Here is a 17,784-nt window from a genome sequence, read left to right as displayed (position 1 = left end):
CCTCTTGGCATGTCATGACCATTGTCAGGCATGTGTATGATTGAAATGCATGGCACTCAAAGACCTACACTAGCCGCAAGTCATATAGCAACAATATGTGATACAGTAATAGTACAGAGAGGGAGATTACTGCTCATTTGTAAATGACAGTGGTTAGGGTCTGTGCACATTTACAGGAATTAAATAATGACCCTATTCCATTTGAAGTCAATGTATGACTCACACTCATTTCATAGCGATGCTTTAGCTTGCATACGCCGCGGACTGCCTTTTGTGCATGTGTGAGCCACTACATGTTCTCGGGACTTGAGTTTTATTTGAGACCGGTTGCAAAAAAATAACAAATATCACATACATACCTCAACCTGCTTTATATACTTTCTCTCCTTCTATGATACATTTATTTTCAGTGTTGGCTGATTTTGCACATCTGACATTTTTTTGGATCCTTCACCGTCTTTAAGGTTCATTAACTCATTCACTGCCATTGACGATTATAAACGTAAAAAAATAATTTTAACCATTTCTATTAGTTTAACTTTTTATTTTGTTAACAAGAGTGTGAAAACCTAGAATTGTTTTTATTGTTCATTTAGAACAGATATAAAATTTGTGATTAATCATGAGTTAACTATTGAAGTCATGCGATTAATTACGATTAAAAATGTTAATCACCTGATGCCCCTCATTTTTAATAATCATCTCGTCAGGCGATTACATTTTTAAGTGTAATTAATCGCATGACTTCACTAGTTAACTCACGATTAATCACAAACTTTATATCTGTTCTAGATGTACAATAAAAACATTTTTTTCTAGGTTTTTATACTCTTGTTAACAAAAGTGGAAGAAAATGCTAAATTAATAGAAATAGTTCAAATTATTTTTTTATGTTTATAGCCGTCAATGGCAGTGAATGAGTTAATGGGTTTGGAACCTCAAATTCCCTGGCATTGCCTCCTCATACATACATAGGTCATCTTCACCTACATGCCTTTGATCATGCCCACAAAATTCATGAGAAGAATATGCTATGCATTTGTCAAGGGTTACCTCATTGAGGTAAATGGCATAACTGAAGGTCGGACACTAGTCAAACATTTCTGATTCTAGAGAGAAAATCGAAAACTCAAAAGCTTCCTGACTTGATGGAGAGGAGAGTATACTGTAGAATCAAGAAACAGTATGTCGAAATAAAGTGCCATTGAAGCAACAAACCTTTAGTGGACTATTTTCCCAATTACTGTCATTGAGAAAGAAAAGTGGCATTTGGTGGCGAGCCCTCTGATTTCAGACTCTTCTGTGGTTGGAGTCATCGCCTCACAGCATGTTGGCTCTGAGTTCTTGAGTGGCGTTTTCACATGTTCGTGTGTCTGGTTTGTTCTGTATGTGCTGACCAGCTTCCTTATAGTAAAAACAAAAAACTAAATAAATATTGTATTTTCCGTAATTGAAATTTCAGCAATGTGACTAGGTTGATGATTCTTTCTTAATGTTACCCACCTTGTACTTTATGTCAGAATGAATAGATCATCAGATTAACTTTATTGTGTGAATGTTGAAAGCGTTATGCTTTTTTTAAGGTGCAAAACTCCCACATAATAGCCTACATCCGATTTAAAACTTCAAAAATTCACACCTCCTCTGCTAGTATTTTTCTCATACCACTTGTATACAGTTTTTCCACGATTTAACTTTTAATATTAAATTTCCCCCCATTCATTTTCCATGGGACAGCCATTTGTTTGCGACTGCTGCAGTGGCACAGTTGGTAAACTGCATTGTCCAGTAGCCAGGAGGTCATGGGTTCGAATTCGACCTCATTGCAAATATATCTATGGCCTTTATACCAATACTGTATACTGTACATGTATATCAACTGACTGTCATATGGGGGAATGCATAAGGATTTCACTTAAACTCATTCACTGCCATTGACGGCTATAGACGTCAAAAATTCATTTGAACTATTTCTACTAGTTTAACATTTTTTTCCACTTTTGCTAATAAGAGTATGAAAACCTAGATTTTTTTTATTGTACATTCGGAACAGATATAAAATTTGTGATTAATCGTTAGTTTAACTAGTGAAGTCATTACTTAATTACAATTAATACATTTTAATCGCCTGACACCCCTAATTTTTTTTTTTTTTTTAAATAAGACGATTTAAATTTGTATTCGTAATTAATCGCATGACTTCAATAGTTGACTCACGATTAAATAACACATTTTATATTGTCATAAATGTTCAATAATTTTTTTTCTAGGTTTTCATCAAAAAATTTATTAAATGAAAAAAAGTTAAACTAATAGAAATAGTTCACAGTTATAGTTCATAGTTCATAGTTTTTTTTTTATGACATCATTAACAAACGGGGGAAAAAGTACCAAGTTGTATCAAACATCTCGAGTAAAGATTCCATATTTTGGTAACCAAATCCGGGTCATTGCACCAATTAAAAAGTTCTGAGGGAACTTTCACCTGATCCTTGTATCGAACATCACTAATTATTAGTATTATTGAATCCAATCCAACTATATTTGTTAACCAAAGTGCAGCACAAAGCAATAAGTAAATACTAACACCGATGACATAAATTAAAACACAAGGTGTTTTAAAAAGGATGATATCAGACAGATGTTTTGTTTTTGGCTTCCTTGGCGTCTGGTAACGATGCCAGCAGCCCCTAAACGTTTGGGACGACACCTGCAGTGTGTCCTTCTTTCGTTGGCGCTCAGCCCTGCGACACTAACAGCTCTTGTCTTGTCATTTAACCAGAGATCAGATTTAGCTTTTGACATGCTGCTTTTCTGAGGAACTACTCTCAGGTGAAATACAACTATTATCCTATTATATTATATACTATTATATCCTGTCATGGGCAGCAATTTAAGATTAAATTTGCCATTGGATGGTCAGGAATACACTTCAAACTCCATTACTAAGGATGTTTTTTTGTTTTTCTTTTTAATTCTCCTATCCTGTGATGTCGTTTGCAACCTGGACCGCACAAACGGGCAATGAAACGTAATGTGTGTGTAGTTAACTATGTGTGAACATCTATAAATTTTCCATCCACACGCACACATGCATGTATATTGTCCTACATTTATTCATCTTCTGCACACACACGCACACACCTAGCCAGGCTCCCCACAGAATTTGCGATTGCAGCTTGACTGTTTTGTATTCATAGCTCTCTCCAATTCTCTCTCTTGTTTCTCTCATATGAATACAAAGCAGTTAAAGCAGAATCAAAAGCGAGCCAAATAAATTGCATCCTGCCCTATCGCTTCTCCTTACCGTGGACGCATGACACTTGATTGACCTGTTTTATCACATTAAGAGGTGGACAAGAGGAGAAGAATAAAAAGCCCGCGCTATAAGGCTTCATTACCCAACTTTCTATGATTTGCACCAGGGATGACAAATCCTTCTTACCATGCATTCCTCACTACCAGAAAGTGACACGGAGAGACTGGATATTTAGATCTTTTAAAATAGGAACCAATTATCCAAATATGTAGCACACATCCATCCTATCCATCAATCTTTTAGTGACTTTTTCGTGCCTCTTGTCCTTGCAACAGCATCCACCTCTTCCGGACTAGCTATGATTAACATTGGTCTTATTTCAAGATCCCTCCCCCCGCCATGAGCTTTCTGCACCCACCTTGGCGTGTGTCATTAAACAGATAAATCTCAAAATAGAACATGATGCCTTTCAATGTTTGGCAGTCAACGTCTGAAGGTTGTCTTGGAACATATGAATGTGTTCATACTTAACATGATGTAGGTAGGATCAAAAGTAGGTACGAATCAAATTTTATCGTCTGTGCTCCTATAATCGAGTAGCACAGCAGTTATACAGTGATTCAGAATAATATACAAATTACCCTTAAGTCAGTGGTTCTTAACCTGGGTATGATCAGGGGTTCGCTGAATCAGTCTCAGGGTCAAGACAAGTCAAGTCAAGACACACACCCGACTCAAATGATTTGTGATGATATGCCCCGCTTGGCCATCATTGGCTGCAGGTGATCACGCTAAATTGCTTGGCATGTCTGTGTTGCAGTAAATTTGGTGCGCTCAGTAGTCAACTTGTGACTGTTGTGATGGTACGTCGTGCGATTTCTTTATCATCTCATTCACTCACAGCCATTTTCACTGAAGCAACCCCCTTCGCTCCTAGCTGTTTTACTGGATTTTGACAGATTTTGCAAGGCCCACAGAATACTGTGTTCTATGGGGTATATGCCTCGGTGGAGGCGGGACTTCCGACTTCCTGATTTTCACACATCAGCTTTGTTTCCGCTTGTTTGCGACGTGTGGGCCGCGTCCCAGTTCTTGCGCTTCCGCCTTTGTGCCCCTCGGTTGCGGATTCCCGCCGACGGGTCAGAGTGTGTAGTGTGTTGTCTAAAGCATTTCAGAGAGTTGAGACGCCGGCGGGAGCGCGCGGTCGGGGGGCGCAGGGGTGGGGGTACTAGTTGTTGGAACGTGGCCATTAGTGGCTGGAAACAACGCTGATGTGTGAAACCCGGAAGTCGGAAGTCCGTGGCATCTACCCTGTCTAAAAACATGGAACGTAGCAAAATAAAGGTTAGAGTCTCTTCTTTCATTAAGAATAAAAAGTACATTTATATCTGTTTCTGTTTTGAAGCAATTAGCATTAGAATATAGCTAAGTTTCATCATTATTCACAAATCTGTTTAGAACTGTGGGGAAATCGGCTAGTTTGCAACATGGCCTTGGTTGATTTCGTCTACTCTGCTGCCACCTGCTATTGCTTCAACCGTTCTCTGCAATTGAGAGGCTGCATCATAGCCTTCTGTATGCTCCAGCATTAAAAACACAAAACAAAACGTATAAATATGTCTTTGGGACACATAAAACATTTCAAATAGAACGTTTTGGAAGCAAATGAGTTATTGCAATTCCTTCTGTCGTATTTCTACTATGTTGAGCAAAAATATAAAATAATACATTTGTTAACCAAATCTGTGCAGTATGAATTTGCATATATCACCGTAGGTATGGTGTTCCACAGGGTTCAATTCTGGGTCCTCTGCTGTTTTCATTGTATCTGCTGCCCTAGGTTTCCATCTTAAGAAAACAGCGGTGGTTGTTTTAAAGTGCTCTCTAAATATAACTTACATTTAAACACCTAGAATATTAGATGGTAAAAAATAAATTCTGGATTTATTACAACCTCAAATTTGCCTCTCACTTAACGAAGTCTGTCGGAACCCACAGTCCTTGATTTGTTCATAAATATATTTGGTAAGCTTATCGTGTCAGGCTTTCAGGCTTCAGGCATCAGTGAGTTAAATCACGTAAACAGCTTTGAAGGGCAAGCAAAGAAGCCCCATTAGATTTGATTATCCTCTCTCTCGTCTTAGCAAGCATTCCAAGATAGTTTTCTATATCACATCCAATCATATTTGTTTGCGAGCCGCTCAAACAGCCCCACTGAAATGCATGCAAGTGTATATGAACCGTTCATATAAACTAATTACACCTCTTTACTGATGAAGAGGTGTAAAGTAAACACAGCCTTGGTTCACGGTGCCAATGCTATCTCTGGATGTAATTAGAAGTGAAATGATAAACAAATGTCTCGCTACTCGGTATATCCATTGCTTAATATGTCCTTAATTTTACGGAACAGAATGTACGCAATCAAATAATTCTCAATTGTTAAGGAATTGAATGTGTCTGTATTTTCTGTGCATTCCCTTTAAATATTCCCCATCAATGTATGTCTGTGTAAATGTGCAATTTCCTTCTCTTTGTGTCGTTTTGTTTCACATGCACTTTGTTCACAATCACGGCAATTTGACACATCGGCTATGTGTTGCTGTATTGGCCTTCACAGAACATTGCCGAGTAGCCTCTGGCTGCCGCCCGTGCCTCACGCTGTGGAAATCGGATTCTGACACCAATTATGCTAACACGGCAGGAAGTTGTTTCTAAACGTCAACATATCAGCGGGTTGCTATTTTTCCTATGCATCATTTGAAGCTCAAAGATTCTGCATTGCGTGTGTGTGTCTGCATGTGTTTGCGGTTGATTTTTAAACTGCTACTTTTTACAGTATTAAACTGTTTGCTAGAATACTAAGTAGCCCAAGTTTAGAGCTTAAGTTGGCATACCCACATACACTTGAATTAACCAAGTATTCCATATACAGTCATCTCCAAAAGTATTAGAACGGACATTATTTTAATATTTGGTGTCAAGCCTGCGACCCATTGACCTCACCAGACTTTCTACATTTGAAATACTTATCCAGGCCTTTTACTGCAGCCTCTTTCAGTTATTATTTGTTTATTTTCACTGTCCTCTTCGGGAGGTAAGATGGATGCTCTATTGGGTTGAAATCTGGTGAATATCTTTTAATTTTTCTACTTTTAGAGGGTGCTTTATCTCTTATAGCTACAAGTGTCCCCTTAGTGTATCATGAATGAAAATCAATTAATCATTTCCACGGTGTTTCATAACATTAAACCTTGGTATTATTCTATTCACACTCTTATATTTCTACAGCCATATCTGTTTACAAACTATTCTTCATGAACAAGATTGGCCTGCTGGTTCAACTTTATTCATTGAATATTTGGAATTGGTGACGCCTCCGTGACATCCCAGCAAGATGCCGCATTACCCCGATAGAGCGTTTGAGAGAACATTGTGTCATTTTGACAGGCACTTCATTTACATCTACCCGCCAAGCTTAACATAATTTGCCTGCGCTTTCTCATCTCATCCCAAGACAGCGCTCTTTTTTTTTGTTTGTGTTTATTGATTTATTTTTAAAGGAATGAGTCAGCACGGGGGTGCAGGGATTGTTATCAAGACTGACATGCTGTATATATATATATATATATATATATATATATTTTTTTTTTTTTTAAAGATCAAACTTTTATCCTTAAGTAGGTGTGAACGTATGATATTGACAGCCAGTTTGTATAAAATATGGTCTTCCACATGTTCAGACTGCAAGCTGTAGAAAATACCATTTAGAATCCACCGCGCTGAAACTGCCCTACTTTTGCACACTCAAACACACGCATTCACATCTCGCTGGCTTGTAACATCCAGCTGGATGATAGCTGTCTTTGGTGAAAGTGAAGAGTACATATTTTGACAGCAACATCTTTCTGATGTAGAGGCTGAAAATTAAATGCTGGGGCTGAAGTAGCTGCTTGACTGACACTGCAAAACATCCGTTGAATGTTCCGCATCTGGTGTCTGTGATTATATTTAAAATGTCGTTTGTCCCTCTGCTTGATTCTGCCGGCCCTTCTCTTTTAAGGGCCTTTGGTCTGTTGTTATTTTAAACACATGCCTACTTTTGGTGCACTGATTCATCTAAATGCATTGTAGTTTCATATAAGCCATTTATATTCTAATATGGGCTGTTGTCTTTGAGTTTGTTTGTTTTCATCAAATAGACAGAAAATAGCTTTGTAAACTGTTTTGGTTTTGATCAGTCGTATATTATCCATTGCAGTGGTTTTGTTTGTATAGGTTTCAAACTGCACTGCATTATACTGAGAGGTGCCTCTATTGTTGTAATGGCTGTCAATGGATTGTATAGCTGTACCTATAATTTCCTGTATAAGTAGCCGTAGGAAACTTTTGCCCTTTTTAGTTTAGTTTCCTAAACAATAATATAAAGGGTTCCAATGCCAATTCACACAGTTGAGCTTAACCAAACAGATTTTGATTACAATTAAACTTGGTGTTCTTGTTGATAATGGTGGCACATCACTAAATCTGAAATTTTAGGTCAATTGGAGCAGAGTTTTTGGAGCTACGGTCCACCAAATCTGGAAAATTTTCGACAAAACTGATTCAATGAATATTCAACTTTCAATGAATGTCTGAGGGTTTGGATACTGTGAGTCCCTATTGATGCTTTAAAAACAATCTCTGACATTTTTTACGTTTTGGAGAACATCCACAAGGTGAAATTATAGATTAAAATGTGAAGTTAGTAAAATATGTACCAATCTTCAAAATGATTGCAGACAGTTTGGAATCCTTGTTGAATTCACTTTCCAACGATAGCTGTTTTGTGAAGATTGACCCTGTAGTTAAAAGGATTCAAAGGAAGTTGGCCACACCTTTTTTGCCAAAAATGTCCAAATTTGGTGGGCCGTAGCTCCCAAACCCATGCTTTTGATTGACCTAAAATGTAGTGCTGTGCCATCACTATCAACAAGTACACCAAGTTTCATTAAAATCAAAATCTGTTGGGTCAAACCTACTGTGTGATTTGGCATGGAACAACCCTGTAACCGTGCATTCTGTGTCTTTTCCTCTACTAGTCTGCATTTCCTGGTTTTCCACACCGAAGAGATCCATGACGTGCTTCGGATCTGGGATGGGCCCCAGGATGGAGGCGTGCTGCTGAGGGAGTTGAGCGGCTCATCGTTGCCGCAAGATGCTCACAGCACCTTCAACACCATCAGCCTGCAATTCACCACCGACTTCTTCACTAGCAAGCAAGGCTTTGCAGTGCAGTTCTCTGGTGAGGCTGAGGATCATGACACTCATGATTATGATGAAAGAGGAGGGTTTTGATAGTTTTGCTTGAAAGAGAAAATTCAAATCCTCACAGGTTAACATTTTTATGGCAGTGATACTTTCATCTCAGTCAGGTTCCTTTATACTTTCCCCTGCTTCTTCAGTCTCTACCGCCACCTCATGCAATGACCCGGGCATGCCGACTAATGGGACCCGCGGCGGTGACAGCAGGGAGCCAGGGGACCATGTGGTTTTCCAGTGTGACCCTGGCTACATCCTGCAGGGCGCCAACAAAATCACCTGCACTGAAATCAGTGGTCGCTACTTCTGGCAGCCAGACCCTCCGACTTGCACAGGTACAACATATTTCAAGCACATCATGCAAAGTGACCTGTGGCTTATCATGACATAAGAAGTATGATTAGCAGACTTCAAGACTTAATGTTCCATAACAGTGAACAAGTGTTATATACCAGCAACTATGATATAACCTCTGTGGCTTGACTGACTTCTGAAAAGGTTAGACAAAGCAGTTCCCTAACAGACTAACTGAGTCTTAAGTGGCAAATTCGATTACATAGTGTCCTAGACAGTCACTGCAACAGACATATCTGATTATAATGCCTCTCCACAAACAAGACTGACCCTCTGGCTTGACATCAGCTATAAATGTCTTTGGATGTGATCATGCTTGATGCTTTCTGGGGGGGATCTAATGATGCTTGAGTTTAGATTGATTTATGTTTGTATTTCTGCTTTTTCAAAGCTCCATGTGGAGGCAACCTGAGCGGTCCAAGTGGCCTCATCCTTTCTCCGGATTATCCGGAACCATACCCTCATGGGAGAGAGTGTGACTGGACTGTTACTGTCATGGAGGACTATGTCATTGCCCTCAGCTTCAACCAGTAAGATTAATTGACTCTGAATGTCTAAGTAAACCACATAACAGTCTAGTTTTTCCATCTAAGAAACTCAGAATGCTAAGCGAGCCCCTAACTTCCCGTGGCAAATCCAGGTCCAGAAAGTAAAAACCCTGCCTAGCTATGGTGCTCATTTACCTGCTAGGGAGCTAGCTAGATAGCTAGATAGCTCCAGGGGCTCAAGCCAAACTGTGGCAGTGTTTTTACTTTCTGGACCTGGATTTGCCACCTCTGCATTCTGTCTCTCTCTCGCATTGTGACGTTTGGTGTCTCTCGCCCAGGTTTTGACTGTGAAGACAAATTCCTTGTGTGTTTATTAAGGCAAAATTTGACAAGAATTTTAATCGACTGACACCTCTAGTGTTTATGCATGATAAGTATTTTCTTCCCTCATTCAACCAGATTCAGCTTGGAGCCCAGTTATGACTTCTTACATATCTATGATGGGCCGGACTCCCTCAGCCCTTTGCTGGGAAGCTTTTACGGCACAGACGTTCCCGATCGTATCGAGAGCAGCTCCAACACGCTCTTCCTGGCCTTCCGCAGCGATGCCTCCCTCAGCAGCAATGGATTTGTGCTTCAGTACACAGGTTTGCACTTTGTGTACATTGTTTCTTCTAACTTCCTTTTCGGACTCGTCTGGGGTGAGTGGGATTCCTTGGAAGGATTTATTGATCAACGCCTACCTTGGAGGCTGACTAAATCGATGAATTGAGAAGACAAAAAGGTGGCTGCAGTAGTTCTTAAGCTCTTTTTTACGCTCTTTGCTTTGCCTCCAACAGAGCACATAAGATGTATTTTTGACGCTTATTGTTCTGGCAAATTCTTCTCCAGTTGTGTATTTACAGCATGTGACAAAATGAGTCATAAACCACGGCCAATCTGGTCAGGCAGGTGGACTCCGTATGAGGCTCATAAAAATTCCAGTTTGCCCAATTTCATTTTTTAACTGTAGTAAACCATTAGCAGATAAAATATGGATTTGCTCCCAGGTTTTGAACAAACAGCCTGGCACAAAAGCTCACAAAGCTCCCGGTCATGGTATTTGGTGAACAGTGACGTGTTAACAAGTAGGCCCAGTGAGTGTTTGGTCAGGCTGCCATTGAAAATTGGAAATCTGCCTAAGGTGCTGTCAGCCTGTTTACCAAGCAATTTTTTGTTTCCATGTCTCTGGCGGTGTCTGATGGGAATTTTCCATGGCCGGACGACATTTGAATAACGCGCAATGACATCAACAGATATACACCAAAACAAGCATCTTAACTCTTGCATCTGTCACTGTTGGGCTCATTTTTTAACTTCACCTCGAATCACGTCATGTAAACTCTTTAGTTTTATATTATTTTATTTTGCCAGGCTTTGTGTGTGCAAAGTTTCATGAGATTTTTTTGCATGTTTAGACCCTCATAATCAGAGTTATTTTCTTGGCAAACAGTGTGTTGCCACGGCAACACTGTTTTGCGAAAACTCCAATGAGGTCTTTGATAAAGGGTTCAACCTCTCGATAGCATTTACTTTGGAGACAACTTGAAGATTAGACATAATATATGGTTGAAATTCAAAATCACGGTAGCAATTTAATGAATCCAATCAACTACATAGTACACAACAGGAGCAGCTAACTGAACCGCAGGCGGTGGAACAAGAGGAAATTGTAACAGAAGCCCTGCTAAGATACAGTGAACCCATGCCAGGGCCTCAGGCATGATTTGCTTACATGCACATGGGGGGTATTAGTCAGATATGGAAGTCAGCTGTGTTTAAGACTGAGATCAAGGAATGAGAATTATACGGAATTTACTTGTGGCCTCTCACGTGGGTCTGCTTCACCTGAGAACTCGATAACAGATTGAGCAATACATCTTTCTTTACAGCCTTATAAGTGGTGACTTATGTGTGTTTGTATATGGTGCTGGTGCACATGTGTATGTGCATTGTCTTCTCCGCTCCGATGCACAACAAAGTTGTGCGAGATAAGCAGTTGTATGCACTCAGCAGACCTTGGCTCAGACCAATGCCACTCTCAATCAGCTGCCTGTCTCTCTCCAAAGACATCCACATACCATCAGCCTCAGTAGATGAGACGGCGCTGTCAAGGGCCAGAGACAAAAGGCAGCCACTGAGATGGATTTACTAAAATATAAAAGCACACAAGCAAGCAAAAAAACGTTTAGAAAAATCCTTTCATTTACTGCATGTCAACATGTGTTTAACATGGCTGATTTTCCACCGTGTTACCTTTTCGCACAGAGAACCCGAGGGAGTCGTGCTTCGAGCCGGGTCTGGTGCGCAACGGGTCACGGGCAGGGAGCGAACTCAAGCTGGGCTCCGTCGTCACCTACCACTGCGACAGCGGCTACACACTGGAGGGAGAGCAAACCCTCACATGCATCATGGGAGCAGATGGCAAGCCAAGCTGGAACAAACCCAAACCCATCTGCACTGGTAAACACTGACATCTGGAGACAGTCCGTAGCACACACACATTCCATACCAATGCTTTTATAGATTTAGCTTATGTAAACATATTAGATGGCGGTTTGTGTGCTTTACTGATTTACCAACAAAAACTGATTTCATTGCTCACCTGTATTTCATATTCACACATCTTTACCCAGTAAACCCACAGAGACCCTTTAAAAACATTGCAGTGTCACTGTGGCACACACTAGTGACATCTTACATCCAAAGCCCAATCAGGAAAGAAAAAGTAATTTAGGAGTGATGGGGAAGCAGAGAGAAAATGAATCAAATATTACAAGGTCAGGGCATTTTTATTCTGTGCTTGCCGTATTCTTGTTGGTCATCTCACACTCTGACTTTCTTTTCAGCACTCTGTGGTGGGCAGTACTCTGGTTTAGAAGGAGTGGTCCTGTCTCCTGGTTACCCTGGCAACTACAGCAGTGCAAGAATTTGTCTTTACTCTGTGGTAGTTCCCCAAGATTACGGTAAGAAAGGAAATATTATGTTTGCTGGTTTTTGGTAAAAGTTTAGACAGGGCTGCCGTAGCCACTAGATGATGGTCAGATTTTTTTCACAATTCTATCGTTTATACAAGTTTCTTAAAACGTTTCCTCTAATTTCGAGCGGTATCTGATGCAAAATTGACTGGGGTCAAATTTGTACAATTTCCTTTCCAGCTTCAATTTTCCTTCAGGGATTACTATTGTCACTTTTCAACCATTTAATTCTCATCGAATTTTCTTAAAACTTTTAAGGGATTATTTCACAATTCCAAAGAGAGTGGGATTCCTGCGGTAATAGTGACACTGCCTGTAAAAGTAAAACCACCTGAAAGCTGCCCAAGTGTTACTGTCACTGTAGCAATTTGATCGCTATTTTACATATCCAGCAAGGAATATATGCGACCTCTAATTGGTATCTTGAAGATTTTTTTTTTTAGCCTTTTGTATTTTCCATATTAAAAAAGCTAAGCTTCTTGAACTTAAAATCGGATCAGCCACTCAAAAAATAAAATTAATTCAAACGAAGCAACTTTCTTGCTAATGTTGAAGTTGAAATACCCATTAGAAGATGTGATGACACTTCATATAAATTGGCTGACATTCCTCTTGTTGGAATCTCCATGAGGGACTGTGACGGAATTGGCAGTACACAATAGACCACATTTGCATTTTCCTAGAAAATGATTCCAAGAAAAATTAAATGTAATAGAATTTGCACTTAACTCAATCAAAAATGTAATAAAACTCAATCATGTTATCGTTTGACCAATAATGTAATTTTAAAAATCCTTACTGTTATTATAATAACATCGTTTTTTACATTATTGGGGATTTTATTACATTTCCAGATGGGTCTTTTTTCTCTCAGAAAACTGATAATGTAACATTTGACAGATAATGTCAAATAGATGTTTATTTTCAGTTCAAAGTTATACATTTTTTTTTTTTTAACACTGTCTGATATAAATGGGGGTCATTGTTGGAGTTATTTGGCAGAGTTGATTCATTTGGTGTTAAACCAACTCTGCACAGAGTTAAACAAAGTAAGCTCCTCCCACTACTACGCCGCAAAGACTTCTGGGAGTGCTAATTGTTACAGTTAACTGTACCAGTTGTTTTATGTTTAGATTTTATTGTTAAACAATCAAAGACTATACTGTTCAAATTTTCGGAAAATATTTTTATTTCATATTTGGTAAGATTATTACATTATTGGGTTTTGATAGAATTTAGTGCAAATTGTATGACATTTTCAGGCATGATTACATCTTCTGGAAATCATTACATTATAGGCTGCTACAAGGCCCAATAATAAATATCTGTGGTATTCAATGGGACCTTTTCTTCTGGAATGTAGGCAGAGATGCTATTTAAACCATTGACAAAGATCAGTTAATGGGACCTGCTGAAGCCCGTTTGTTACTCTGACGTTACGGTCCAGCAACTGATGAAACACACTGACTTCTGGTGACCCTTCACTCTCCTCCAGTTTCCAATGTCCTCTTTGTTCTTCCACTTGTAAAGCCGACACAGATTAGATCTGAAAGGTTAAATGTGTTCCAGCAATGGCGGTTGAGAGGGTTGGTTTACAGGATGAGTGGTGACAGGACATAAAGATATTGGCTGTTATTGCTAGAAAAGCTTTCATCTGCTGACAAAACATCAGTAGTTTTAATATTCGCTTTTGTCAGATAGATCAGATACTGCTTGTGCTTTCATAACTGCTGAGATCCACCTTACATAAGTTCAGAGAGGACCTTCTGACTGAAATAGCTGCAGGTATTCTCTGGCAATCATGGTCTCAAATTTCACAATGAGATTTGTAATTCCACCACCTGTATGTCCTTTTCTAGTGGTCTTCAGCCAGTTTGCATTCTTCCAGACAGCTTTGAATGACGTCGTGGAGGTTTTTGATGGGCCCACGCAGTCCTCCCGTGTTCTTAGCTCCTTGTCTGGAGCGCACACAGGTAACACATGCTATTTCTTATTGTTGACATGAGTGAGGAGCGAATCAAATGTTCATGCTACGACCTTTGTGATGAGCGTTCCATTGACACATTGCTGACAGAGGTAAAGATGTAGCGGCAGACGGGCTCGACCGAGCTGTAAACGGCTGCATCAACTTGCTTCGTCGCAGAGATAACAAATCATTAGACATGCTCAAGATCGCATGCAAATACACCTTTATTAGTGTGACACAAACACGTGTATGTGCAAGCAGTTATATACAGTAGATGAGCAGGCAAGTATTTACTTATTGTACATATGGACCAGCACATTTTTCAGGTGGAAGGAAATTTTGTTACGTGGTTCTTAATTAAAATAAAACAATTGACACTAATCACATGATATTGATTTGTATTCTGTTGGCCATGTGTTTGCTTGTAAATGTTGATTGGAGATCGAACTTGCCGGTTTGGAAACACAAGCGCTACCAGTGAGCTTAATTTCTGAGCCGCTCATTTGAACGCTGACATCATGCGATGTCATGTGAAGATAATAGATTAAAAATCTGTCTGAATCCTGGTCTTTTTTTGTATTACTTCTCCATATCTGGAAGGACTTTCCTTTGCCACATATTGCACAGTAATTCCAGTAAATTCATAAATTATATGACTGATTAGTTTTCCATCTTTTCTCAACTTCCCAATTTGCTTTGTTTTCACTAGACATCTCTCTGGTTTCCATATTTGATACAGCAGCAACTATATATATATGTATAATATGCTACACAGTTAACCAGAATAAGTTAGCAGAACTCAAAAAGTGAGTTAATCGGCTGGCTCAATTTTTTTTAGTTGATCAACTCAAAAGTTAAAGTTTTCCAGAACTTGAATGGTTCAATTTTTTTTTTTTTTTTTTGCATACAATACATAGTTACTTAGAAGATTTCTGTTCCAGCAACTCAATTATTCTCAGTTACTAACTTATTACAAATGTTAGTTTAGAAATCAGAGCATCGCTGTATCTCGGCCAGTCTGCGACTTGACAGAAGCAAATGATTATTCCTTTGTGTCTATGGCATACTGGGAAAAACAGAAGAAGAAGAAGAAAAAATATCTAGGTTCCTGCTCAATAAACACAACACCATATTAACTGGGGAATCCTGTCGGCCAACTCACAAAACTCACTAAGCAAGCAGAGCAAAGCAGAGCTCACACTGTTTGGCAAAGAAGACAGACTTTAGTTCTACAAAAGTGGTCCCCCCAAAGAGACAGAAAACACAAGTGTGCAGGATTGAACTCAGGCGTCTTGCCTTTTGTGCCTAATACATCTTTGTGGTATTTTGTAGAGGTTTATACGTCGTCTCAGGTTCTTCTACTCTTGCATGAAACATGTTGATCGCTTAACAGCTGGAGCATTAATCTCAGCCATAACTGCTGAATCCAAACCAGCTAACACCATCGACTCCTTTTGGCGACTGGCTTCCCGCCAAAGTCTTTCCTTCAAATCAGTGCGCAGAAGCTGTAAATGGGTGACCTGGTTTGCAGCTGGAAGCTGACCAGAGGCTTGATAAGCAAACATGCTGACACATGTCTGATCTGCTATGGTGAACATATTCCCCCGCATAGCGAATTATGAAGCGGTCGCCATGACAGCATTCTACCGGGGCCTTCCTGCAATTAACTACCCAGCATGCCCTGGGGTCTCAGCAGTGGTACCCGAGCAGTCACGGCCATGACACTTGTAGCTGGAGTTCTTTTTTTGACGCAACACCTACAGGAACAGATATATTAAACAATATATTAAACACATATGTGGAATAAGATGACAGTACAGGTTGGGGAGATACACAGACACACACATAGCGGGATGTTTCCTCAGGGGGTTAAGCATGTCTGCCTCCCCACTACAGTGTGACAGCAAGCAGACACGGTGTAATGAGATCCTCCGCCGAGAGGCAGTCGGCAGTTTGAGCAGCAAAGACTGAGAGGCAGAGATGCTCAAGCATGATATCATGTTCAGCGCCTCCCATCTCTGTAGAAACGTCACCGGGGTTTAATTAAGATGTTGTGGGCCGTTTGAGGTCATTCGAAAGACGCAGTTGGTTTTTTGGTCTTCTATCAAAAAGATATTCCAATATCTGTACAAGTAATTATAGTCTGGTGTTTTCACCCCAAGAAAGAAAGCTGAAATGCAGTACATGGTAGCACACAGTATTTGATTCATTGAAGAGAAAAATTGGGATGGTCTCAATGGTCTGTGCATTTGAAGACTGAAGAACAATTACCTAGTAAACAAGTTGGTGTAGGGCAGGGTACACCAATTCCAGTCCTCGAGGTCCGGTGTCCTGCAGGTTTTAGATGTTTCTGCCCACTAGCACACCTGATTCATAGAATCAGCTCATCAGCATGCCTGAAAACAATCCTGATCTTTAGTATCAGGTGTGTTGGTAGGCGCAAACATCTAAAACCTGCAGGACTCCGGACCTGACCGGACGGTTTAAACCGCTTTTAAGCATCGTGTCCCGAGTCTCGGCGGATTTCGCCAGCCCCATTATTTTTGTCCAATTTTCACACCCCATCCCGACATTCCGTTTTTCTTTCTTGTTTTGTCCAATCAGCTGATCTCTTATACTCTGATGCCACCTGCTGGCCGTTTTGTCAAATAACTACCATTGCTTTAAGCGACCTCTTCAGGTCAGAAGCTGCCCCAAAGCCTTCTGTATGCTCGAGTCTAGCATAAAAAAACATAACAAACGTATAAATGCGTTTTTGGGACCATGGCAAAATTTCAAATGGAACGTGTTTATAAGTTTTTGGGGGCAAATGAGGTAATTTTGTTCTAGTTTTCAGTGGCTCAAGTATCGCTGTATGCAAACTGTTAGAGCGCATCTTAATTTTACACGTGGCCTGCTGGTGAGCCATGACTCCAGTGACATTCAAACCCCTCCTGAAAGGTAAGAATGTCCTTTAGGTAATGTCTTCATGGCCCAAAGCCTAGCACAGTGTTAGGTGGTAAACCCAAGCATGAATTGAATTCTGTATTTCACACTCAACCGAGTGAAACCAGGAGAGATGAGTGTGCGCAGCGCCTACGCAAATACAGTTTGAGAGCACTTAGTTTATAACATTGCCAATTGTCTTTTTTTTCTCCACTGTCAGGCGAGTCATTGCCGTTGGCGACAACCAACCAAATCCTGATACGCTTCACCTCGAAAGGCCAATCTAGCTCGAAGGGATTCCACCTGGTCTACCAGGGTGAGTGAGTTTATATGACGCAAATTGTACTTTAGATTCTGAAAACTCTCATTCGCTGACCATGAGTGATTCTAGGATGACTTCAAACTCTATTGCTCTTCAACATCTAAGGACTAGTAATAAAATATTAAATGAGTTCAGATTTTAATTCACTTATT

At 40.0% G+C, this 17,784-nt stretch overlaps 1 protein-coding gene across 1 annotated transcript in view; it reads left to right on the top strand.

Moving 5' to 3' along the window:
• Positions 1–17,784, top strand: part of csmd2 (CUB and Sushi multiple domains 2) — a 172,471-nt gene that overhangs the window by 107,781 nt on the left and 46,906 nt on the right. The window contains exons 27-34 of the mRNA XM_086062042.1: positions 8,341–8,543; positions 8,704–8,895; positions 9,306–9,444; positions 9,862–10,049; positions 11,710–11,904; positions 12,291–12,407; positions 14,279–14,392; positions 17,531–17,626. Of these exons, the coding sequence (XP_085918168.1) occupies positions 8,341–8,543; positions 8,704–8,895; positions 9,306–9,444; positions 9,862–10,049; positions 11,710–11,904; positions 12,291–12,407; positions 14,279–14,392; positions 17,531–17,626 (1,244 nt within the window). The remainder of the gene's footprint in view (positions 1–8,340; positions 8,544–8,703; positions 8,896–9,305; positions 9,445–9,861; positions 10,050–11,709; positions 11,905–12,290; positions 12,408–14,278; positions 14,393–17,530; positions 17,627–17,784) is intronic.

This window comes from Leptonotus elevatus, chromosome 19 (assembly GCF_054856555.1).
Source record: "Leptonotus elevatus isolate MCC_2025b chromosome 19, RoL_Lele_1.0, whole genome shotgun sequence".
NCBI lineage: Eukaryota > Metazoa > Chordata > Actinopteri > Syngnathiformes > Syngnathidae > Leptonotus > Leptonotus elevatus.
Note: the sequence above shows the minus strand (reverse complement) of the source record. Positions and strands in the feature narration are given on the sequence as shown.